This window comes from Delphinapterus leucas, chromosome 4 (assembly GCF_059928025.1).
Source record: "Delphinapterus leucas isolate spDelLeu-1000000601 "Yukka" chromosome 4, BTC_Dleu_Yukka2, whole genome shotgun sequence".
Taxonomy (NCBI): domain Eukaryota; kingdom Metazoa; phylum Chordata; class Mammalia; order Artiodactyla; family Monodontidae; genus Delphinapterus; species Delphinapterus leucas.
In genome coordinates, this window is record NC_143132.1 from 9,254,369 (window position 1) to 9,279,884 (window position 25,516).

Below are 25,516 nucleotides of genomic sequence, written 5' to 3' on the forward strand. Positions count from 1 at the left end.
GAGCCAGTTCTTGTATCAGTGTGACTGGTTCACTGCATTTGTACTGGGGTGCAATCCGGGGAGGAAAGCCTTGAGGAAGGAAGACCTCTCTTGGGTGCATTAGGTGAGCTTGGCCACAGTCCCTCTGGGAGCAGAACTAAGCCCTAGGATGTCTGTACCTCTTGCTTACGCCGTATTTTGAATGAAAGTAATTCCTTTAATCTGCTTATCATTTTAAAAGGTGGCAGCCTCCTCCATCTCCTGTGCTGGCTCTTTGCACCTTTTTAGTTTCAGAAAAGCATGCTGGGGACAGGTCTCCCTGGAAGCCTTACCTGGAGGTTTTGCCCAAGGCCTATACCTGCCCTGTTTGTTTGGAGCCAGAAGTGGTGAATCTTCTTCCCAGACCTTTGAAAGCAAAGGCCAGAGAGCAGAGAACCCACGTGCAGGAGTTCATTTCTTCCTCCAGAGACTTTTTCTCTTCCCTGCAGCCTCTGTTTTCGGAGGCCGTCGAGAGCATCTTCAGCTACAGTGCCCTCCTGTGGGCTTGGTGCACCGTCAACACCAGGGCTGTGTACATGAAGCGCGTGCCGAGGCAGTGCTTTTCCGCAGAGCCGGACACCTGCGTGCTCGCCCCGTTCCTCGATCTGCTGAACCACAGCCCTGACGCCCAGGTGAGAGGTTAACCGGGAGACCTGTGTTTGGTTTCAATAGGAAGGACTCTAACGTGTAGAACCTGTGACTCGGAAGAGCCAGCAGAACCGCAGGGAGAGGTGCAGCTGGTAAACCCACCTGCTGTCAGGTAGGCTCCTCTCTTTCTTCCCGGCCCTCTTTCCCCTCCGGCATCCTTTTCCTTTGCCACTTTCCCTGCTCTGCTCTCCAGGCCTGCAGGTGCTCTATCCCCTGTATGGCCCGAACCCTAGCCCTCCCCCACCTCCCCATGGTGCAGCATCCTTCTTCCTCCTTTCAGACCTGTGGCTAAAGTCTCGCTTGCTTTCCTGTCTCTTTCCCTTTCACACTTGGTGGCATCGCTGTCAGCAATTTGCCGTGATCTCTGAGGAACTTGCTCCTTCCCCCCTTGGAGCTCTGCAGTCTTAGAGGACAGGGACTTTGCCTTGTACTTTTTGTAACGCCAGTGCTCAGCACAGGGCCTGGCATGTAGTAGGCCTGTTCAATCAACTGTTCAATTGACTGTTCAATCAACAGTTTCTGGCTGGATGGCTATTTGTGGGAAATCGTTAAGGGGTCCCACTTTGGGAGTCAGTCGGGGATCTCTTCTTCCTCAGGCTTCTCTGCTCCAGCACATAAAGGAGATGATTATATCTGCGGGGCACATGGGGCTGAAGGCCTGGCATGAGGGCAAAGGATGTCTGTGTGTCAGCTAACCTGTTGCCTGTTCAGGGTGCACTTGCAGGCGCACTGGCGGGACCTGCGCTCACGCTGTCCTCTTAGTGACCCACGCCACCCTGAGAAGCCCACGTGCCCACGAGAGGAGAGCGTGGGGATGGAGGGGAGACCCTCCCTGTGCTTTCTTAGGCTGCGGCCATCGCCGTGCCTGTCTGCTCCTTGCTTTTGTAGAAAGATGCATTTCTAACAAAATTAAACAAAGGAGACTGAGGGTAGATGGGTGTTTCTGTGGCTGATACTGCTGAACTAAAGTCAAGGGGGTACAGGACAGTAGGGTACTGGCCACAGGGACTCGGTCAGTCCCCATTGGCGTGACTTTATTATTGAGCTGTTAGTGCATTTATGTTCCAAACCAGGGATTTTACAGTTGAGTGTCAGGGCGTCGCAAACTACAGTCTAGGGCACGTGGTCCCAGGACCCTGGCAAAGCCTAAAATACTTACTCTCTGGCCCTTCATGGAAAAAGATCACCAGCCCCTGGTCAAAAGTGCGCTGCAGGGCTTCCCTGGTGGCGCAGTGGTTGAGAGTCCGCTGCTGATGCAGGGGACACGGGTTCGTGCCCCGGTCCGGGAAGATCCCACATGCCGCGAAGCGGCTGGGCCCGTGAGCCATGGCCGCTGAGCCTGTGCGTCCGGAGCCTGTGCTCCGCGATGGGAGAGGACACAGCAGTGAGAGGCCCGCGTACTGCAAAAAAAAAAAAAAAGTGCGCTGCAGCTGGCGTTTGACGTGACACCGCCGGCCTTGGCCCTGACCTCTTGTTGGTGCCACAAAAGCTAGAATTTCAGCCTGTTCCTCATCCCCGTCTCACTGCAGTTTGCTTAGTGAGAAGGCCTCGGTGCTTGTACCCGCCGCTTGTTGTGGGAGCAGTCCGGTCTCCTTGGTCTTTTCCTCTCTGCCTGTTACCTAACAAAGCTGTCACAAAATCCATATGACAGTATCAGCCAACATCATGCTGCTCACAAAAGGCTGTGTGTGTATCGTAGGACCTGAAATTTCATGCTTGGCCTGGACGTCTGGGCCTCGCGGGGCTCCGAAGGCCTGACCGTGAGTTCCTCTGCCCTCTCTGGATATTTCCCACCCAGTGGGAAGTTGCCCTCAGCCGGACTGGCTGTAGCCCACCTGGTCCTCAACCGAATGCGTGTCAACTCCCTGCCAGCCCTCAAAATTATTCAGACAGGCAAATCACATCGCCCCGGGGAACCAGGGCGTCACCCCGTGCGCCTGCAGGCCTGCTTCCCATGGCCTCTGCTGACACTCCGCTCCCAGGCGCAGCCCCTGTGTGGCCCTGTGTGGCCCTGTGTGGCGTGCTGTGTCCTCCCCCCGGGCCGTGTGGGTGACTTACAATAAACTGCCGTCAGTCAGTCATCTGTCCGACGTCAGGTGTCGTGTGTTTGGCCACCCTCAGAGCCCCCAGGCGGGACTCCCTCCCACCCCGATGGGGGGAAGTCGAGGAGAACCAAAGAGGCCAAAGTGCGGACGTGGCATTTTTTTCTCCAGGTGGATAAATTCCGTGATGAGTGCTTGAAAGCGGCATCCTGCTTAATACGATCACTTAATCTTTTTAGCTTTCTGCTTTGCTCTAAAAACATCTTTTACAATTCTTTTTTCTAGGTAAAAGCAGCATTTAATGAGGAAACTCGCTGTTATGAAATTAGAACAGCTGTGAGCTGTGGGAACCACCAAGAGGTGCTCATCTGCTATGGCCCTCACGATAACCACCGCCTGCTCCTCGAGTATGGATTTGTTTCCGTCTGCAATCCTCATGCTTGTGTTTATGTCTCAAAAGGTTGGAATTAACTTTGGTTCTGATCACTAAGATGATAGAATTCCCCATCCCCCCATCTGTGATTATGTTAAGTTTTTGTAACAATGGCAAAACCTTAAAGTGTGTATCATTTATTTTCTCCTAGGCAGGGCTAGCCTGATTCTTATTGACCACGTCATTTCAGTGTTGAAGTAAAACCAGCAAAGCTTTGATCGATGTTGAGGATAAGAAGAACTGAGATTTTTATTGCATTAGGTCAGACAGTAGAATGGAAGAAAAGAGAAACTGCTAGGGAAATAAATAGAGTATTAATAGATGGCAAGAAGTGGAAATTTTTGTACTGAGACATTGTCACTAAAGATAAAATAGGATTAGAGAGCAACAAGTAAAAAGTATTTATGAAGCACCCACTGTGTGTAAGGTGGTGCACCAATCACATGGCAAATATGTTACACAGTCCTTCTTTGGGCGGCTTAATGGCATGATAAAATATGCATTCCATGTATGTTCTTTTGTTACCTAGCGTCATCATTGGTATTACTCTTTTTAAAATAATGATTTACCTATTAAATTTATGCTGTGAAAATTTCAAATATGGTATTAAAAATAGTACATAGGGGGCTGATTTTTTCCCCCTTCCTTGAAGCAGCAGAGAAATAGTTTTCTAGGCTTTGAAGAAATGTCTAGAGATTTACTGACTGTATAATTTGAGGTAGTTTTAATATAAGTTCTAATGGAAATAGAGACTTGGTCAAGGTGATACTACTCCATCCTGTTAGTAGCCAAAGTAATAATGTTATTTCTCAGAATGAAATGGAAAAGCGAAAACTGGGCCTTGCTGCGTCTCTTAGAAAGCTAGCTTTGAAATTAGCCTCATATTATCAGAATAACTTTAATATCGATGACCATGAAGTATTGATTTGTTAAATAATTTGAACAAAATTCACACTTTCATTATTTCTGCATTTAAAAAATAAAAAGTAGAGAAATGTAAAAAGAAATTTTAGAAATAGAAAAATCCCTCATTATCCTATGACCCCAAAAAGCTTTGTTAAGTTTTGCATGTTCACTTTCAGTTGTTTATGATAACAGTCACTAATATCCAGACAGTTTTGAATTCTGGCTTTTAAAAACTGAGTCTTGGAAACATTTCCTCATGTTTGTACGGAGTCTGTACTTCCGGTGGGTGTAATTTCTCAGCAGTCCTGCTAATGTCTTCATTACCCGATTTCGCGGGTTGATTTGCTTAGTGAGAGCAGCAGCTGAGGTAGCAGACGTTTTGTCCCCTGCCTTGGAATTCTTGTAGCTTTTCAGAGGGCTGAATCATACTCTCATTGAGTTGGGCTTGAAGACTAGATTCTTTTGATGTGAAATAGGTAAAATTGTTTACACATGTCTTGATTGCTGACGGGAAGGAAAGTAAGCTGAGAAGAAAGGGTCCCCCCTCTCTTCCACCTGAATTATACCCTAAATCTCAGCCTGATTTTTTTTTTTTAATGCAGATATACTTGTTAAATATCTTCCATCAACAGATAAACGGATGAACCAAAAGATTTCCATTTTAGAGGATCACGACTTTATAGAGTAAGTGTTTCTCTCCAGTAATTATTCCTTCAGGAAATCTTGATGAAAAGTTGAGAGCTGGGATTTTTACAGGTGTGAGCTGCCTCCCGACTTGTATCTGGTGACAGGTAGCTACTTACTGAGCATTTACTCTGTGTGGCACATCGTGCTTCATGTTGCGGGATACACAGGAGGGGAATTTGCTGGTCAGGCGACTTGTTTGGGGACCTAAGATACAAGCCTGAAGTCTCAAGTTCTGTACCGGGAGAGCCCCGTATGTACTGATCGGTGGCCCAGTGTGTTTGTGGCAAACATGTGGTCAGGTGGGGTGGCATCGGCTACTGCAGGCCAGCCTGGCCATCAGTCACCTGGCAACAGGATGCAGGCTCTTGGGATGGGAGGAGCCTAGGTGATTCCACGCCGAATGGGATAAACTGGGTTTGACACCCTCCCTTTCAGATTTTCTTCTATAGGTGAAATTAAGTTCTAAACAATCCAGCAGCACTGTGAGGGACACTAGCTCTGGTGGCTGCCATTTGTTTGATCCGGAGGATCATCCAGATTCTTCATCATTCATCTCACTGTGGCCCCCTCATCCAAGTTCAGCTTCTTACCAAATAAAAATAGCTTTTTACTTTTTTTTTTGCGGTACGCGGGCCTCTCACTGTTGTGGCCTTTCCCGTTGCGGAGCACAGGCTCCGGACGCGCAGGCTCAGCGGCCATGGCTCACGGGCCCAGCCGCTCCACGGCATGTGGGCTCTTCCCGGACCGGGGCACGAACCCGTATCCCCTGCGTCGGCAGGCGGACTCTCAACCACTGCGCCACCAGGGAAGCCCTACTTTTTTTTTTTTTTTTTAACACAAAGAATTTTCTGTTACTTAGGCTTTATTCTTAAGTATTTGCAGACTTACTTTTCTCTTTGTGACTAAGACCATGGTTGTGCAATGTTTAGTGGCCCCTTTAAAAAAATGTTTGGCTTTTTAGTCATTTACCGTGATGTAATGAAGTACCGAAATGACAGATTGGTAATTTTTTTTTTTTAATTTAATTTTTATTTTATGTTGGAGTGTAGTCGATTTACAATCTTGTGTCAGTTCCAGGTGTACAGCAAAGTGATTTAGTTATACATATACATATATCTGTTCTTTTTCTACTTTAGAAATTTGACGTTTGGATGGGATGGACCGTCTTGGCGGTTACTCACAGCTCTTAAGTTGTTATGTCTGGAAGCTGAAGAATTGTAAGTTCCCTGTGTGTTGGTCATGAGCTATAGTTACGATTTGGACATAACTTTGGCTTTTTTGGGGCTTACATTCAAAGGCCCAACCTCAGAGGTGAAAGGAATGCCCTTGTATATTGGGGTTGCTTATTCTCTGTGTAACTTGCCCGTGTGGGGAGTGGTTCACTTCTAGGTTTGCACCATTTCTGGAATTCTGGTTTTAGAGTCATAGAGTACACGGGCCTGAGAACTGGTCTCTCCTCACGTGTATCCCCCTGGTGACCTGCAGCTCGTTGTTCAGGGTAAACACTTGGAAAAGCGTGCGTGTTGGCCCTGGTCAGAGGAGAGCCTCTGAGCAGGTGGGTTTTTCCTGAGAACAGACCGAGCTCCTGACCACTGGCTGGGCCCCCCCCGGTTCTGTCCTGGGGGCAGATCCAGACGCCTGCTCAAGGAGAGGCCTGGATATTTCCATAGAGGAGGCAGGTGGAGGAGCCCCTGGTGTAGACACGCATCCTGGTCAGGTCCTCACTATTCCTGAGAGGCTGTTGGTCCTTCCCTTAGTGTGGAAAGGATGGTCACACGCGCGGCCGTGCGCTGCCCAGCCCTGGAGCTCCTTGCGAGGGAGTCGGGGAGTAACGCCTGCTACTTAGCAAATCTCAGGTGAGAGACACCACAGGGAGGACTTCCTGAAGATGGCGAACCCCGTCCTCGAGCAGTTGGGAGGACTAGGTGAGATAACGCCTAGAAGTAGCCCTCAGCACAGTGCCTGGAAGTAGTTTGTGCTCATTCCATCGTGCCCGTGATGTTGCTGTTTACGGTGTTGCTTACTTCCTTTTCTGTAGGGACTTGGGGAGAAAAACTATCCCCTGGTCTCAACACCAGAGGCAGTTGTGTCTCTTCTCAGCAGATGGTGTGTTTTTGTCGTACAGACACTGAATTCTGTATCTGATATGTTTCCTTTTTATTGCTCGCTAGAAAACTCAGAGGCCAACTTGTGGTCCATCCATGTGTGCAGGATTCTAAGGCCTGCAATTTATCACTGACTCATTCCTGGCTGTATCTTATCTTTCTTCTTCTTTCCTTCGTCTTGTTTTCCCTATCCATTCATCTTGTGTTTTATTTTATCTCGTGCATACCCACATAAGTTTCTTTAAGTCGTTCTTGGAGACGCGTCAACCTCAAATAAAGCACCTGGATGTTTCCCAGAGGTCCTCCTGAGGCCTCCTTTCTTCCCTTTGGGTGCTTTCTGACTACCTGAGTGGTGTGGCAGAGGAAGCATGTGTTTGGGATTCTGCCTGACGGGTATTTGCACGCTAGTTCTGCCTCTCATTAGCTCCGTCACTTAGGGTGAGTGCTTTACTGTTCCGGATTCTCAGTTTCTTTGTGTCTGAGGTGGGGATTATAATGCTTTCTTTGCTAGGCGGTTGTGAAGATTAAAACAGATACTGGCTGCGTATAAAGCACTGTTCCTGGCACACAGTAATGGCGTTCCTTCTTTCTTTCTTTCTTTTTTTTTTTTTTGGCCACGCCACTCACATGCAGGATCTTAGTTCCCCAACCAGGGACTGAACCCGTGCCCCCTGCAGTGGAAGTGCGGAGTCTTAACCACTGGACCAGGGAAGTCCCAAATGTTATTTCTTGACTTCCTTTCTTTCCCGAGAGCTTATCTGCTCCTGGGGTTGCCACCATGATCCCTGAAGCTGACGACATCTAAGACTTTGTTTTCTGTATGGCTTTTGGGCTGTTCTGAATTTCTCAGCGACTTCTGTGCCCTCCACTGGGATGGTAGAGCCGTCACCGTGGCCTTTCCCTCCTCAGCCACGTGTACTTTCGCGTTCTGTGCATCCAGCATCTGTCCCCCCGCCCCCTTCCTCCCTGGTTAGTGCTCCTCGCCGGCCTGTAGGCTTGACTCAGCCCCTCCTGCTCGGCACCTTGGCCGCGGCCCACGCTTGCCTCCCCTACAGAAAGCTGGCCCCGCCAGCCCGCTGAGCCCCATTTCCTACGGACTTCCTTAGTGTAAAATTGGAAGGACCTGCGTGTAGAGAAAGGCTTCACTGTAGATTCCTCTTTCCGTCTGTAGAGCATTTTACTTTGTGAAACATGTCCTGTTCCATTTGCCATTTCTTTTAGGAGAGGCTGTCATTTGAAGAAAAGGAAAACCTCCGCCTTTGCTCCTTAGTTGGTAGTACTTTGACTGTGGACTCACCTTCCTGTCTGTCCCTTGTTCTCTTCCTATGGCTGGTGGATGCGACTCTTCTTACTCATGTGCCACACACAGGATCGTGGTGCTAATAAAACTCAGGCCCTGCCTGCAAAGAGCGCCAGTTCCCTCGCTTCTTATCCTCAGCTTCTTATCCTTCTTCTGTCCTGTATACCTTGTCTGCTCCAACGCAGGACCTGCATGTGGTGGGAGGTTTGAGGGAACATGCTGATGGAATGAGTTTTATTATGTTTCTGGAAAAATAGAAGTGTTCAAGTGGAAAAGCCGCCTTTGTTTTTGAAAACCTGCTGAAATGACCTTATTGAATATTTTGGTTCTAGGACATGCTGGAAAAAAGTACTTATTGGGGAAATAATTTCAGATACAAATGAGAAGGCAAGTTTGGACATAGCCCAGAAAATATGCCATTATTTCATCAAGGAGAGTAAGGCTGTGCTTCAAAAGGTATGCTTCTAGAATATTGCGTTCTTTTCTTAAAGAAGTGTGTTGATGAAGAAGTTGTTTTGTACTGATGCTTGTTGGATAGGGTTAGTCCACCTTCTTAGGGTGTTGTTAATGCCTTAATAAATGAACACTGATGTAATCCGTGTTTTGACTGTTAACATGTGTCTACACCTTTTAATAGGTAAAATTATTGCATGAATTCTTGGTAACAGATTTTTAAGGTACTCTTTCCCTTTTATTTTTAAATTTCTTTTAGTTAAAAAAATTGTTTTTTGGCTGGGTTGGGTCTTCGTTGCTGCACACGGGCTTTCTCTAGTTGTGGCGAGCAGGGGCTGCTCTTCGTCGCAGTGCACGGGCTTCTCATTGCGGTGGCTTCTCTTGTTGTGGAGCATGTGCTCTAGGCGCGCGGGGCTTCAGTAGTTGTGGCACGCAGGCCCTAGAGGACGCAGCCTTCTGTAGTTGCAGTGCGTGGGCTCAGTAGTTGCGGCGCACGGGCTTAGTTGCTCCACGGCATGTGGGATCTTCCCTGACCAGGGATCGAACCCGTGTCGCCTGCATTGGCAGGCTCATTCTTAACCACTGCACCACAAGGGAAGTCCCGTCTTTCCCTTTTATTTAATGAATGTTTTAATTAAATGAGGAATTAGCTTATTTGAATGAAAACATTACTAGGATTAAAAAAAATAATTTTATTGAACCTTGAAGACCTTGTGTTGAGTGAAATAAACCACGACCCAAAAAGACAAATACCCTTTACTGTATGATTCCACTTAAATGAGATATCTGGAATAGGCAAATTTATAGAGACAGAAAGTAGAGTAGAGGTTACCAGGGGTTTGGGGAGGGGGAAATGGGGAGTTAATGCTTGATGGGTACAGAGTTTCTGTTTGGGATGATGAAGAAGTTCTGGAGATGGATGGTGGCTGTAGTTATATAACACTGTGAATGTACTTAGTGCCGCTGAATTGTAGATTTAAAAATGGTCAGAATGTTAATTTTTTTTTTTTTTTTGCGGTACGCGGGCCTCTCACTGCCGTGGCCTCTCCCGTTGTGGAGCACAGGCTCCGGACGCACAGGCTCAGCGGCCATGGCTCACGGGCCCAGTCGCTCCGCGGCACGTGGGATCTTCCCAGACCGGGGCACGAACCCGTGTCCCCTGCATCGGCGGGCGGACTCTCAACCACTGTGCCACCAGGGAAGCCCTAAAATGTTAAATTTTATGTTTATGTATATTTTACTACACTAAAGAAAATCATTTAAAAATAACTTCCAGGTTTCTCATATGAAAGATGAAGAAGTGGCTTTGATAAACCAACTAACTTTGGTAGAAACACTGTGGACAGAAGAGCTGAAGATTCTCCAGGCCTCTGCTGAGACCCTAACCAGTTTGCAAACAGCTTTTACGTAACTTCACCGAAGCGCAGGTGATCACCTCCAATGGTGGGTGTGACTTCTTAAACATTTTTAAACTAAGGTTTATTTTATATAGAATCATTTACAGTCAATCAACGGTTTCTATTAAACAGTTATCTGCTTAATCCTATTTCCCTGCTTCTGTCTGTCTGTGGGGAGGAGTGGTGGCTGCTTGGGGACGCCGAAGGGCATCTGTAGGGGCAGAGCAGGTCCTGGGGACTCCATCCCATCGGCATTTCTGTTGCTGTCAAAGCAAATAGCAGTCCTGGAGGAAGACGTCCCAGGAACGAATGAATTGTCACGGGAGGGCGAGGCTGGGAGGGGGCCGGGGTCAGCCCGGGGCCCCATTTGTGGTCTTCCTCTGGGTGTCCTGCTTCTTACCTGACTCAGCGGCCGTAAAAGCACAAGACGTAGTGCTGCTCTGTGCTCTGATGCCAGCGGGTTAGGGTTGAGGGGCATGTAGCATGTGGTGGTGAGTGGCTGGGTGGCTTTGGAGGGGGCAGTGTGGGGCGGTGCCCAGCCGTCTTGGCTCCCAGCAGGGCTCCGCCCCCGCCGCTCTGAGCTAGAGCAACTCACTTCGAATCTTCCGTCCTTGACTGCCCATCTGGAAACGAGATTGTTACGGGGGTCCCCTGTGCTCCCACCTAGCAGCAGGGCCTGTGGCACAGGCCCCGGTGGTGCTGCTGCTCCCCGTCTGCGCCTCCCCTGTCTGCTGAGGACCAGGGATTAGCTCACGGGGAGGGCCCCTCCAGCCCTGACTACCTGTGATTTCTGTGCGCAGAAAGCGAGTTCGTCCTTGTCGAACAGGAGACTCGTGGAGCCTCACCAGTCCTCCCTCTGTTTACAGTTTCCCAGAATGTGTTCAAATCTCTGTTCAGCCCGTGTCCCTTTCCCATGCTTGTGGTGGGTGTTTAACCCTTTTATTCTGCTCCTTTTCTTCATTTTAATGGGGGTATTGGGAGGAATAGGAGATAAAGTTTTGTGCTCACTTGGTCATTTTGAATTCAGGCTTTGCTTTCCTTTTTTTTCTTTTTCTTTTTTAAAAAAAGACAATACAAGCACTTTAGGCTGTTGACGGCACTCTTGAGTATGGGTTTTATGTAAAGTGTGCTCTAATTAGTACTTTTAGATCTTGGCTCTGGATTTAAACTTCTCACAGCGTTTTCATGCCCGTCAATTAACAACTGTGAGGGGGTCAGAGCGGTGTCATCATATATCCCAGAAGCAAATACGTGCTTATTATAAAAACTGGACGTTGTTGAAACATACGGCAGTGACGTTTATTAAACGTTAGCGTCGCTGGGTCGAGGCCCTGTGCTCGGGCTCGGTGCGCGGAGTTTTACGGAAGCCTCACAGCCGCCCTATTTTACAAACAAAAACCGGAAGAAACGGCCGGAGATCCCACACCTAGCGTGTGGCAGAGCGATGGTGCCTCTCAGCTGACCCTCTGGGGGACACGAGTCACAGCTCGGGGGCGTCAGTGTCCGGAATTCCGCGCTCTCCTGACTCGGGTACGTGCCTCTCCTCCATCCTCACCGACGGCCGCGCTCCTCGCCCACTGGCCTTGGGCGCGCGGCTTCACTGAAGGTTTCGTTGGGGAGTCCGCGATAGGGTCGGCCTCGCTCTCGCCGCCCTGCGATGTGAGAGCGGGGATGAGAAACATACCGGGAGCCGGTCCCTCCTCCGGCTGTCGTGGCCGCGCCCGGTCCCACCGCCCTCCCCGGGAAGGCGCCAGCGCACAGGTGCATTGTGGCTGGTCCCGGGGCGGAAGCGGGTCCTGTCCGGGGAGCGAGGGGCTGGCCTCTGTGCTCCGTGGACCCAGCGGCTCGGCCTGCGTGCCTTCCCGGCGTGGACATATCGAGCTGGCCGTTGCAGGAGGCTTCTGGGGGTTTCCAGGAGGACGGGGCGGGCCCCGCACCTCGCTGGGCAGGGATTACGTGACTGCCAGTTTGGGAAGAAGGGCTGGGCCCCCTGCGCAGCTCTTTCCGCTTCGCCCCTGGGGGAACCCAGCTCCACCCAGCGCAGCCGTGCCGCAGTGGGGATGTCTTCTTGATTCTGGGCCTCTGTGTAGGGAAACTGACCTAAGGCCATGGTTATATTTTGACCTCTGTCCTTACCTAGGAGTATTTTTTATCCTTTTCAGAACTAGCGTGGGAAGGGGGTGTATACGCTCCTCAGGCCTCGGGGATCCCTGAATGGGTCATGGGGGGTGGGGGCTGCCCCAGCCCCGGCGTTTCTGTTGCCCAGAGTTCTGTCTTCCCTGCCCTGTTTTCAGCCTTCCCCAGAAGCGAATTCCTCTCGTGAAGCTCATCAAAAAACAAGTGAACGGAGCCCACTCACCTCAGGGATCAGAGTTAGAAATAAAACATCTTCATTATTGTATCTAGAGCATCTCTCCCTGTTCATAGATGCAGTTGAGGTTGACTTTGTTGTTGTTGTTTTAAAGACTTTTTTGACGTGGACCATTTTTTAAAAAGTCTTTATTGAATTTGTTACCATCTTTGCTTCTGTTTTACGTTTCCGTTTTTTGGCCACGAGGCATGTGGGATCTTAGCTCCCCAACCAGGGATCGAACCCGCACCCCCTGCATTGGAAGGCGAAGTCTTAACCATTGGACCTCCAGGGAAGTCCCCCCTTACTCTGCTTTTTAATAGCTGTAGTGTGTTTCATGATACACTCTACCAGGGGTTCACCAGCTTTTTCTGTAAAGGGCCAAATAGTACATGTTTTAAGCTTTCTGGGCCATATGGTCTTTGGCCCAACTGTAGTGCACAGCAGCTGTAGACAATGTATAGACGTGCATGCCTGTGTTTCAGTAAAGCTTGATTTACCAAGACAGGCCACGGGCCGTGGGGTGCTGACCCTGCACTACAGCATCATTTATTTTTCCTGTCCCCTATTCGTGGACATTTAGGACCTAAATATATTAATTCTTACTTGAGAGTGCTTTATACCTTTAGAAATTAAAGCCCCTCACACCCCAACAGGAAAAACTTCTCAGACCCATGTGGGACTTATGCTTTAGTTGTCCCGTGGTTAGAAAAAACGAACAATGACAAGAAGCAACTACTCAGAGACATTGACAAATGAGAGCTATTTCATCATCCATGACAGATCTACCCTTATTTGTAAACAGCAGTATAATAAGGGCCTGCTGTATAGCACGGGGGACTCTACTCAATGCTCTGTAATGACCTATATGGGAAAAGAATCTAAAAAGAGTGGGTATATGTATAACTAGCACAACATTGTAAATTAACTATACTCCAATAAAAATTAATTAAAAAAAAAGAAAACAGAAGTATAAGACTTTCAGTTTGCAGATGACGCTTGGTGTATAAATGCATTCAGACTCTTTGCAAGAAACGCGTGGCTCCTGTGGACAGCCTGGCCGTCAGGGCGAACCCCAGGGAGGTCACACACTGCCTCCCTAGGCTCGTCCTTGCCAGTCCCTGTGAGGGCCAGCACCCCGCGTCTGCCCACACAGGGGGGCAGCCTGCACTGTCCTTACCAGCAGAACTGTTTGTTCCCTTCTCCCATGTACCGCCTCTCACCCCACTGCCACTGTTCTCCGTCCCCCTTTTTTGTTTTCTGTCTCCTAGGCCTTGGGCAGGCCTGCGGTTTGCAGTACACCCACCCTTGTTGGTATCTGGTTCCGAAGTTTGTGGGTGGTAAACCTCCAACGGCTGCCTTGGCCTGAGGGGGCAGACACCAAGAAGTGAAGGATGATTTGCGGCATTCCTGAAATCTTTCAAGCTAAAAATAGAGGAGACTCTCCTTGGACTGGGGCATTTTAAGTGCTCCTGCCTGAAGGTGGAGACTGTTAATGACCTTTCAGGAAATCAGCGCTGTAATGCTGTGAAAATGGCTGTCACTGAAACACCTGGACACCCCCTTGGAGGGGAGTCCGGGCACAGGAATGGGGGACTATTTTAGCTCCTCCTTTAGTTGGTAAAACCGCAGCTATATTCTGTGATAGATTAGTGTTGGTTGGGCAGCAGTAAGTTTTGTCCCGAGGAGGAAAGTGTAACAAAACCTATTTGGGTTGTCAGCTGACATTTGAATATAGAGCTTTGTCAGGAACGCCACCATGTTGGTTTACTTGGAAAAGAGCTTTGTTTTACAGGTCCAGGAAGTTACGTGTGAATTAAAGGGAACAAGAAGATTAGGAGGAAGTCCTGATGCACTTTTCTACATCCGTGCCAATGTACCACACACACCAGTGTCATTGTATCACATACACCAGGGTCATTGTACCACAGGCAACAATGTCATACCACATACAACGGTGTCATTGTACCACATACAACGATACAATGCGTCATGTACAGCAGTGCCATCTGCTGTCTCTCCAGGGCTGTTCCCGCTCACCTTGCAGAGGGCATTTCTCTGTCTTCATCATTTTGTTGTAACCTTTCCTTGAGGGGATATTTTCTTGTTTAATTTCCTTCTGTTCAAGGTAGTTTTAACATCAGGCTATGAGTAAAATTTAAAAAAAACTGCTCACAGAAATATAGTAAGATTTAAGAAAAATGTAAGGTTTCCGCTTCACACCCACTAGCGCAGCAATCATAAGGAAAGTGGATAATAACCCGTGTTGTTGAGGATATGGAGAAATCGGAACCCCACACACTGCTGGTGGGAAAGGAAGATGGTGTACCTACTTTGGAAAATAGTTTGGCAGTGGCTCAAGAGGTTGATAAGCATAGAGTTATTTTATGACCCAGCAATTCCCCCTTTAGGTACATACCCAAGAGAATTGAAAACATATGTCCACACAAAAACATGAGCATGAATATTCATAGCAGCATTATTCATAACAGCCCCAAACCCAGATGTCCATCAGTGGGTGAATGGATCGATAAACAAAACGTGGTCTTCCCATAAAATGGAATATCATGCAGCCATAGAAAGGAATGAAGCACCAACACATGCCACATGGATGGACCTTAAACACGTTATGCTAAATGAAAGAATCCAGTCACAAGAGGCCACATAGAATTTTATTTGCATGAAATTTCCAGAATAGACCAATCTGTAGAGATGGAAAGTAGACTAGCAGGTGCTGTGGCGTGAGGCAGGGTGCTAGAGGGATTGGAGGGTGACAGCCAAAGAGTAGGGGGTTTCTTTTTGGGTTGATGAAAATGTTCCAAAATTGTGGTGATAGTTGCACAACTCTGAATATACTAAAACCCATTGAATTATATACTTTAAATGGGTGAATGTATGGCATGTGAGTTATATTTCAATAAGGCTATTCTTTTAAAAAAAGTAGGGTTAGTACCTATTGAATTCTATCCCTCTTCTTTTTTAATTTTTTAAATTGGTTTTTGGCCACGCCACTGTGTGCTTGTGGGATCTTAGTTCCCTGGCGAGGGGACTGAACCTGTGCCCTCGGCAGTGAGAGTGCAGGGTCCTAACCACTGGACCGCCAGGGAGTTCAATTCTATCCCTCTTCTCATGCTCAGCTAACACTTTCACAGGCGGGGCTAGAGTTTGTCAGTCTGATGACGATGGTAGAGGCCTAGCAGCGTTAGGTCCTCTGCCCCACGCGTGACATTTATCACCTCGTTTAATTCTTACAATGATCTGTGCGGTAATAACTTTCCTGATTTTGTAAATGTGGAGACAAAGGTTCAGGAAGGTAGAGTTCTTGCTGAGGTCACACAGCTAGGATTCAAACCTTGGTCAACCTCCATACCCCACTCTCCTAAAGTTGATGCTTCTGTGACTGTGTTTGTGAAGCACAGGCGGGCTTAGGTGGGCACCTGCCCTCACCTGATCAGGATCACGTGGACTCAAAGTGGAGCTGGAGTGGTCGCCCTTGGACGAGCATCTGGAGGGCTGGGATCTGTGGTCCTGCTGTTCAAGCACGCTCCCTCCTGGCTTGATCACTGGCCTTCTCTTGACAAGCAGAGACGCCTTAGTACATGGAAGAGCAGACTCAGGGCCCAGGGAACCTGACTTCACATTGACCCTGAGAGGGCATGTTATTAGCCACGTTTTAGAGAAAAGGAAACAGGCTCCGAGGAGAGAAGGAATGCGGAGTGATGTGAGGGTGGCGGTGAGGCTGCTCTCTGTCGCGGGCAGCAGGAGCCTTTATTAGGAGCACGTTTGTCATGGTGGGGTCCCCTGACCCTGGCATCAGAAACAGCCAGGGTGCACGAGCCCAGTCCAGACCCACTGAGTCAGTCTCTGGGAGATAGGTCTGGGAATGTGTATTTGTTGAGGCCCCAGGTGATTTCAGGGAGCGCTGTCTGCAAACCACTGACCTAGAGACGCCAGAGGAGGGGCTGCGCCCTGGTCCTTGGTCCCAGGGCTTCAGTTGTCATTTCACAGGTTCCTGAGGTGAGGTGTTAGACAGACCTGACCCTCGATCGTGTGACTCCGACCCTGGGCCTCTGAATATGTGTAGCATCAGAGGGTGGCAGTGAGAGACGTCCTCGGGGTGATCCACTCTGACCCCTCATTTTGTGGGTGAAGCTCCCAGACAGTGAGAAGCTTGCTCTGGGCCATGGACTTAGCATCAGAACCCACATTTTCTTGCTGTTTCTAGCAGACTTTATGCTTTCCTGCATCCTCCTTCCAGAGTGCAAGATCTAGATATTGTCCCAAATGAACTCCCCAAACTGTATTCTTCCAGGGAAGAATCAGAAAGTGGGAGTGGGGCTGTTGGAGGAGAAAGGGAAGCGGTAGCGTCAGCCTGAGAAGGGTTGGAGAAGGGACGCGCTGGAGCTGAGTCCTCCCTGGGTTTGGCCTCTGTCCTCATTTCAGCCCCTCCTCTAGTCTCACGGTGGCTCTGGGACGCACGTATTATGTCTTTATTAGATGTGAAGAAACTGAAGGATAGAGGGGTCAGGGGACTTATCCCACATCATACAGTTGGGGTTTGACCCCAGGAGTGTCTGAGTTCAAGTCTATCACCTGTCAGCCACACCTGTTTCTGCCTCCAAAGATGGGCAGCCTAGGGTGCAGGGTAGGGATGGGCCACCTGAGAGCAGTTTTTGTTGTGTCTCATTTTTGTGTTACAATGGGCGACTTCATTGGCCACAAGGAACCGGCAGCACCGAGCTTTGAGGAGAAAGAAGGCCTGCCCAGAAGTCCCTGCGGGCCAAGCCCTCTCCCTGCAGCCTTTTTATGGTCGAATTTCAGTGTTCCAGCCTCTCCCACTCACCGTGAAGACCCACATCCCATAAAGGGCAGCAGGTGTTATTAGAGGGGCAAGAAGGGGAGAGTGGTCCCGCCAGGCAGGCTTCTCCCATTCCGGAGGAATTTGTCCTGGGGTGGGGATCCCTATTGATATCAAGGGTCCCTGTTCAGCTCTGCAGCTCTGGCCACAAGCATTTGGACGCCTTCTGGTGCCTAGAATCAGAGGATGAGGCAAAACCTAGGACTGCAAAGCATCTACTAAGCAGTTATTAGGGCAGTAAGTAATTGCAGTTCTAACTTTGCCCTTTTCACAAAGGGAGACTCTAAACTGATTAAGAGGAGAGGGGGTTTCAGGAGGTCACTGAGGAAGCAGGTCACGTATAGAGCATGTTGGAGATGGGCAGCACAGACCTTCGATTCTCAGGTCATCTCTGGGACTCAGTGTCCTGGGTGACTGGCCTCTGAGCCTCAGTGAAGGTGGGACCAGTGGTTCGCAGCCTTAACCATTCAAGGGAATCACATGTGGAGCCTTTTTAAAAAATTTTATTGAGGAATAATTGACAAATATAATTGTGTATATTTATAATGTACAACATAATGATTTGATATATTGATACATACTCATTGTAGAATGATTATCAAGATCAAGATAATTAACACATCTATTATCTCACGCAGTTAACTCATTTGTGCCTGTGCGTGCGCGCGCACATGTGTGGTGGGAATGCTTAAGATTTACTTTCAGCAACTTCAAGTCCACAATACCATATTATTAACTAGTCACCACGTTGTGCATTAGACCCGCAGAACTTATTCTTCTGATAATTGAAATTTATACCCTTTGACATTTCCCCCTCCTTCCAACCCCTGATAACCACCATTCTATTTTCTGTTTCTATGAAATGGGATTTAAAAAAAAATTCCACATGTAAGTGATATCATAAGTATTTGTCTTTCTCAATCTGGGTTATCTCCAAATTCATCCATGTTGTCGCAAATGACAGGATTTCATTCTTTTCTTATGTTAGAGTAATATTCCATTGTATATGTGTGCCACATTTTCTTTATTCATTCATCTGTTGAAGGACATTTTAAGTTGTTTCCATATCTTGACTATTGTGAATAATGCTGCAGTGAACATGGCTGTATGGATATTTCTTTGAGATACTGATTTCAGTTTCTTCAGATATAACCCAGGAATGGGATTGCTGGGTCACAGGGTAGTTAAATTTTTACTTCTTTGAGGAACCGCCATACTGTTTTCCATAATGGCTGTATCAGTTTACATTTCCATCAGTAGTGTATAAGGGTTCCCTTTTCTCCACATCCACACCGACACTTGTTATCTTTTGTCTTTTTGATAATAGCCATCCTAGCAGGCGTGAGGTGGTTTTGATTTGCATTTCCCTGATGATTAGTGGTGTTGAGCACCATCTCATATAACTTTTGTATGCCTTCTTTGGAAAATGTCTATTCAGGTCCTTTGCCTGTTTTTAAATTGGATTATTTGCTTTTTTGCTATTGAGTTGTATGAGTTCTTTGTATATTTTCAGATATACAATTTGTGAATATTTTCTCCCATCCTGTTGGCTGACTTTTAAAATTATTGCTTGTTTGCCTTGCTGTGTAGAAGCTCTTTAGTTTGATACAGTTCCACTTGTTTATTTTAGCTTCTGTTGCCTGTACTTTTGATATCTAAGAAGTGATTGTCAAGACCACTGTCAAAGATCTTTTTCCCTATGTTTTCCTCCAGGAGTTTTACAGTTTCAGGTCTTACATTTAAGTCTTTGATCCATTTTGAGATAATTTTTTTGTGTGGTGTAAGATAGCGGTCCATTCTTTACCATGTAGATATCTGGTTTTCTCCTCACCATTTGTTAGAAGAGATTATTCTTTCTCCAATGTGGATTTTTGGTACCCTTTCAAAAATTAGTTGACCATATTTGTGTGGGTTTATGCATGGGCTCTCTATTCTGTTCCACTGGTCTATGTGACTGTTTTTATGCCAGTACCATACTTTTTTGATTACTGTAGCTTTGTAATATAGTCTGAAATCAGGACATATGATACCTCCAACTTTGTTCTTCTTTCTCATGATTACTGTGGCTCTTCAGGGTCTTTTGTGGTTCCATACAAATTTTAGGGTAGTTTTTTTTCTGTTTCTGTGAAAAATGCCATTAGAATTTTGGTAGGGATTTCACTGAATCTCTAGAACACTTTGGGTAGTATGGACATTTTCATAATATTAATTCTTCCAATCCATGAACATGGAATATATTTACATTTATTTGTGTCTTCTTCAGTCTGTTTCAACACTGTCTTATAGTTTTAAGTACAGGTCTTTCACATCCTTGGTTAATTTATTCCTAAGTATTTTATAGTTTTTGATGTTTCTATAAATGGGATTGCTTTCTTAATTTGTCTTTCAGATAGTTTGTTATTAGTGTATAGAAATGCAACTGCTTTCCGATGTTGATTTTGTATCCTGCAATTTATTTATTAGTTCTAACAGATTTTTGGTGAATCTTTAGGGTTATCTATGTCTAAGATTATATCACCTGCAAACATAATTTTGCTACTTCCTTTCTGAGTTGGATGCCTTTTATTTCTTTTTCTTGCCTAATTGCTAAGGCTAGGACATCCAGTACTATGTTGAATAGAAATGGTGAGAGTAGGTATCCTTGTCTTGTTCCTGATCTTAGAGGAAAGGCTTTAAAATTTTACCATTGAGTATGATGTAGCTGTGGACTTTTCATATATGGCCTTTATTATGCTGAGAAACATTTCTTTTATAGTTGATTTGTTGAGAGTTTTTATCATGAAAGGATGTTAAGTTTTGTCAAGTGCTTTTTCTGCATCTATTGAAATGATCATTTGATTATTATCCTTCATTCTGTTAATGTGATGTTCACATTTATTGATTTACATATGTTCAATTATCCATGCATCCCAAGGATGAATCCCACTTAATCATGGTTTGTGATCAGTTCAACGTGTTCTTTTTTTTTTTTTCCGGTACGCGGGCCTCTCACCGTTGTGGCCTCTCCCGTTGCGGAGCACAGGCTCCGGACGTGCAGGCTCAGTGGCCATGGCTCACGGGCCCAGCTGCTCTGCGGCATGTGGGATCTTCCCGGACCAGGGCATGAACCTGTGTCCCCTGCATCGGCAGGCGGACTCTCAACCACTGCGCCACCAGGGAAGCCCTCAATGTGTTCTTGAATTCAGTGTGCTAGTATCTTGATGAGGATTTTTGCATTTGCAGGATTTGTTCAACCTCTGATGATTGACCTATAATTTTCTTTTCTTGTAGTGTCCTTGTCTGGCTTTTGTATCTGGGTAATGCTGGTCTTGTAAAATGAGTTTGGAAGTTTTCCTTCCCCTTCAGTTTTTTAGAAGAGTTTGAAAAGGATTGGCATTAATTTTTCTTTAAATGTTTGGTAGGATTCTCCTGTGAAGTCATCTGGGCTTTTATTTGTTGGAGATTTTTGATTACCCATTTAATCTCCTTACTCATTATTGGTCTGTTCATACTTTCTGTTAATTCATGATTCATTCTTGGTAAGTTGTGTGTTTCTAGGAAATTATCCATTTCTTCTAAATTAATTCATTAGCATATAGTTGTTCATGGTAGTCTCTTATGATCCTTTGAATTTCTGTGGTATCAGTTATAATGTCTCTTCTTTCATTTATAATTTTATTAATTTGAGTAATCTCTTTTTTTTTCTTAGTCTAGCTAAAGGCTTGTCAATTTTGTTTATCTTTTCAGAAAACCAACTCTTAGTTTTGTTGATCTTTTTCTATTGTCTTTCTCATCTCTATTTCCTTTATTTATATTCTAATTTTTATTTCACTCCTTATGCTAACTTTGGGCTTAGTTTATTTTTCCTTTTCTAGTTCCTTCAGGAGTAAAGGTTAGGTTGTTTATTTGAGATCTTTTTTCTTAATGTAGGCATTCATTGCTATAAACTTCCCTCTTAGAACCACTTTTGCTGCATCGCATACGTTTTTGTATGCTGTGTTTCTATTATTGTTTGTCTCTAGATATTTTTTTATTCCTTCTTTGACCTGTTGGTTGTTCAGAAGTGTGTTGTTTAATTTCCACATATTTGTGAAGTTTCCAGCTTTCCTCGTTACTGATTTCTAGTCTCATACCATTGTGGTTGGAAAAGATACTCAGTATGATTTCAGTCTGCTTAAATTTATTAAGACTTGTTTTGTGACCTAACATGATTTACCCTGGAGAATGTTTCATGTGTGCTAGAGATGAATGTTGGATGGAATGTTCTTTACACGTCTATCAGGTCTATTTGATTGAAAGTGTCTTTCAAGTCCATTTTTAAAACTGATTCTCTCTGTATGATCTACCCATTGTTTAAGGTGAGGTATTGAACTCACCCACGATTATTGCATTGCTATCTGTTTTTTGCCTTCAGCTTTATTAGTAATTGTTTAATATATTTAGGTGCTTCAATACTGGGTGCATATATGTTTACAATTGTTATATCCTCTTGATTAATTAACCCCTTTATCATTATAACAATATAATGACCTTCTTTGTCTTTTGTTACAATGTTTGACTTAAAGTCTATATTGTGTGATATAAGTATAGCTGTCTCAGCTCTCTTGGTTTCCATTTACATAAAATATCTTCACTTTCAGCCTGTGTGTTTAAAGCTTACATGACTCTCTTCTAAGCAGTATATATAGTTGGGTTTTGTTTTTTTATCCATTCAGTTACTTTTTTTTTTTTGCGGTACGCGGGCCCCTCACTGCTGTGGCCTCTCCCGTCGCAGAACACAGACTCCGGATGCGCAGGCTCAGTGGCCATGGCTCACGGGCCCAGCCACTCCGTGGCATGTGGGATCCTCCCGGACCGGGGCACGAACCTGCGTCCCCTGCATCGGCAGGTGGACTCTCAACCACTGTGCCACCAGGGAAGCCCCATTCAGTTACTTTTTGCCTTTTAAATAGAAAATTTAAACCTGCGTCCCCTGCATCGGCAGGTGGACTCTCAACCACTGTGCCACCAGGGAAGCCCCATTCAGTTACTTTTTGCCTTTTAAATAGAAGATTTAAACCATTTACATTTAGAGTAGTTATTGATAGGCAAAGACTTACTATTGCTATTTCATTAATTTCTTTCTAATTGTTTTGTAGTTTCTTCGTTCCTCTCTTCCTTTTTTGCTGTCTTTGTTTGTGAGTTGATTTTTTTTATAGTGGTATGCTTTGATTCTTTTTTTTCTTTATCATTTATGTATCTATACAGTAGATAGTTTGTGCTTTGTGGTTACCATGAGGCTTTCATAATACATCTTGTTGTTATAACTGTTAAGCTTATAACTTAACTTCAGTTGCATAAAAGTGTTCTACACATTTACTTGCTCCCACCCTCAACTTATATTGTTGTTGTCCCAATTTACAACTTTTTATAATGTGTCCATTAACAAAATATTGTAGCTATAATTATTTTTAAGACTTTTGTCTCTTAGCCTATATGCTAGAGTTCAAAGTGACTTACACACCACCATTACAGTATTAGGGTATTTTGAATTCTACTATACCTTTACCAGTAAAGTTGATACTTCCATGTTTTCATGTTACTAATTAGTGTCTTTTTGTTTCAGCTTGAAGAACTCCCGTTAGCATTTCTTGTAAGGCAGGTCTAGTGCTGATAAATTCCCTCAGCTTTTGTTTTTCTGGGAAAGTCTTTATTTCTCCTTCACTAATGAAGTACAATTATGCTAGATAAAGTATTCTTGGTGAATAGTTTCTTTCCTTGAGCATTTTGAATGTGTCATCCCCTCTTCTGGCCTGCAAGGTTTCTGCTGAGAAATTTGCTGATAGCCTTATTGGGATTCCCTTGTATGTGATGAGTCTCTTTCTCTTTCTGTTTTAAAATTTCTCTCTTTGTCTTTGATTTTTGAGAGGTTAATTATAATGTATCTTGGTGAATATCTCTTTGGGTTATATCTATTTGGGGACCTTTGGGTTTTATGTACCTGGATGGCCATATCTCTCCCCAGATTTAGGAATTTTTCAGCTATGATTTCTTTAAATATGTTTCTGTCCTTTTCTTTCTCTCTTCTTTTGTTTTGTTTTGTTTTGTTTGATAGTATCCCGTAATTCACATAAGTTTTCTTCAGTCTTTTTCAATCTAATTTGTTTCTCCTCTGTCTGTATAATATCAAGAAATCTATCTTGGAGTTCACAGATTCTTTTTTTTTTAGTTTTTTAAATTTTATTTTTGGCTGCGTTGGGTCTTTGTTGCTGCGCGCGGGCTTTCTCTGGTTGCGGAGAGTGGGGGCTACTCTTCGTTGCGGTGCGCGGGCTTCTCACTGTGGTCCTTCCCTTGTTTTGGAGCACGGGCTCTAGGCTCGCGGGCTTCAGTAGTTGCAGCATGCAGGCTCAGTAGTTGTGGCTCTTGGGCTCTAGAGTGCAGGCTCAGTAGTTGTGGTGCATGGGCTTAGTTGCTCTGCGCCATGTCGGGTCTTCCTGGACCAGGGATCGAACCCATGTCCCCTCCATTGGCAGGTGGATTCTTAACCACTGCGCCACCAGGGAAGTCTGAGTTCACAGATTCTTTATTCTGCCAGAGAGCTTCAACAGCTCTGTATTGCATTTTTTCATTCCATTCATTGTGGCCTTCAGCTCCAGAGTTTGTTCGGTTCTTTTTAAAAATGATTTCTGTCTGTTGAACTTATTTTGTTCATTTATTGTTTTCCTGAATTCGTTAAGTTGTGTTCTCCTAAATCTTGCTGAACTTCCTAAAATAATATTTATTTATTTATTTATTTTTTGCGGTACGCGGGCCTCTCACTGTTGTGGCCTCTCCCGTTGCGGATCACAGGCTCCGGACGCGCAGGCTCAGCGGCCATGGCTCACGGGCCCGGCCGCTCCGCGGCATGTGGGATCCTCCCGGACTGGGGCACGAACCCGTGTCCCCTGCATCGGCAGGCGGACTCTCAACCACTGCGCCACCAGGGAAGCCCTAAAATAATTACTTTGAATTCTTTTTTTGGTAATTCGCAGATCTCCATTTCTTTGGGATTGGTTACTGGAAAATCATTATGTTCCTTTGGTGGTGTCACGTTTCCTTGCTTTTCCATATTTCTGATGGCTTTGCATCGATGTCTGTGCATTTGAGGATGCATTCACTTTTTGGACTGGCTTCAGTGGGAAAAGACTCACCTAAATGTGGTTGCAAGGGTGCTAGCCTGGCGGGATACGGTGTCTTTCATTCTTGGAAGGCACAGCAGCACAGCCTCCACGCGGCTCTGTCAGCTGAGGTCATCGTAGGTGCAGACTGCTGGAATATTCTGTGGCCAGGACTGCCAAGGTCCTGTGGGTAGGAGTGGCAACAAGGCTTTTGGGAACTTGGGAGGTGAAGGTTGCTGGGGTCTTCTGCTGTTCCCATGGGAGGAAGTTCTAGCCAGTGGGATCCCTCTTGGCCGTGATCTGTTGTGCTGGCAAACAGTAGAAGTGGAGCTGGAGTCCTGGGACCACTTGCTGAGGCAGCATCACTTGTGTCTAAGGTGTGAGCATGTACAGATGGCCTGTGGAACCAAGGTCTGGGTCTCTGGGTCTCACCACAGTGACTCTGGCTGGCGGGGCGTGGTGATGCACAGTGACTGTGGCTGGTGGGGCGTGGCACAGACCCTGGGGTGACAAGGTGCAGCAATGGCTTGGTCCTCGGCCCCAGGGGGCAGGGGGCAGTAGCAGCACAGCCTGAAGAGGGTGGGTTGAAGTCCCACCTTTGACCCCAGGGGGCAGTTGTAGGACGGTAGTAGCACCTACCTGGTGGTGGCTTGTTAAAACCCTGTGTTAGGATCCAGGGAGCAGGGCTCAGGGCGGTGGCAGTGCCTCTGGCAATGACAGTTCAGAGCTTTGACCTGGGACCGAGGGGCAGGGCTGGGAGCACTGATAGTGTGTTTTGGCAATGATGGTTCCGAGTGGTGGCCTGAGTCGTGGGGTTGGGGCTCAGGGCAGCCCCATCAGTGACGATTCAGAGCCAAGACCTGGGAGCTGGGTGTGAGGCTCAGGGCAGTGACAGTGTGGTACTGGTAATGGTCAGAGTGTGACCTGAGACTGAGGGCAGGGCTCCGGGCAGCCGTGGCTCCCATCATGTATATGATGATGCACTGTGAGGCCCTGATCCCAGAGAGTGGGGCACGGCAGTGCCTGGGGCCTCTGAGGACGGTGACAGCTCCAGCCCTAGGGAGGGGACATGGTTGTGGGCACTCGGGGCAGCTCCATCAGCTGGGATCAGCGTTGGTGTAGACTGGGGGAGACCTCAGTAGCAAAGGCTGCAGACATGCACAGTGGTGAGGCTTGCTGGAGCTTCTGCTTTCCTTTTCTCCAG

The 25,516-nt window shown here is 46.4% G+C and overlaps 1 protein-coding gene across 8 annotated transcripts in view; it reads left to right on the plus strand.

Annotated features, from left to right (window-relative positions):
- Window positions 1-25,516, plus strand: part of SETD4 (SET domain containing 4) — a 360,859-nt gene that overhangs the window by 14,137 nt on the left and 321,206 nt on the right. For 6 of the 8 annotated variants that reach the window (XR_016392952.1, XR_016392953.1, XR_016392955.1 and 3 more), the window contains exons 6-11: window positions 221-650; window positions 2,994-3,168; window positions 4,650-4,731; window positions 5,871-5,951; window positions 8,472-8,595; window positions 9,869-10,035. Coding sequence is in view for 2 of the 8 variants with exons in the window: in XM_022552807.3 (XP_022408515.1) it covers window positions 221-650; window positions 2,994-3,168; window positions 4,650-4,731; window positions 5,871-5,951; window positions 8,472-8,595; window positions 9,869-10,003 (1,027 nt within the window). In the remaining 6 variants the exon portion in view is untranslated. Of the gene's footprint in view, window positions 1-220; window positions 651-2,993; window positions 3,169-4,649; window positions 4,732-5,870; window positions 5,952-6,491; window positions 6,660-8,471; window positions 8,596-9,868; window positions 23,064-25,516 lie in introns of those variants that run through there. The other 2 variants (XR_016392956.1, XM_022552806.3) reach the window with 2 other exon arrangements.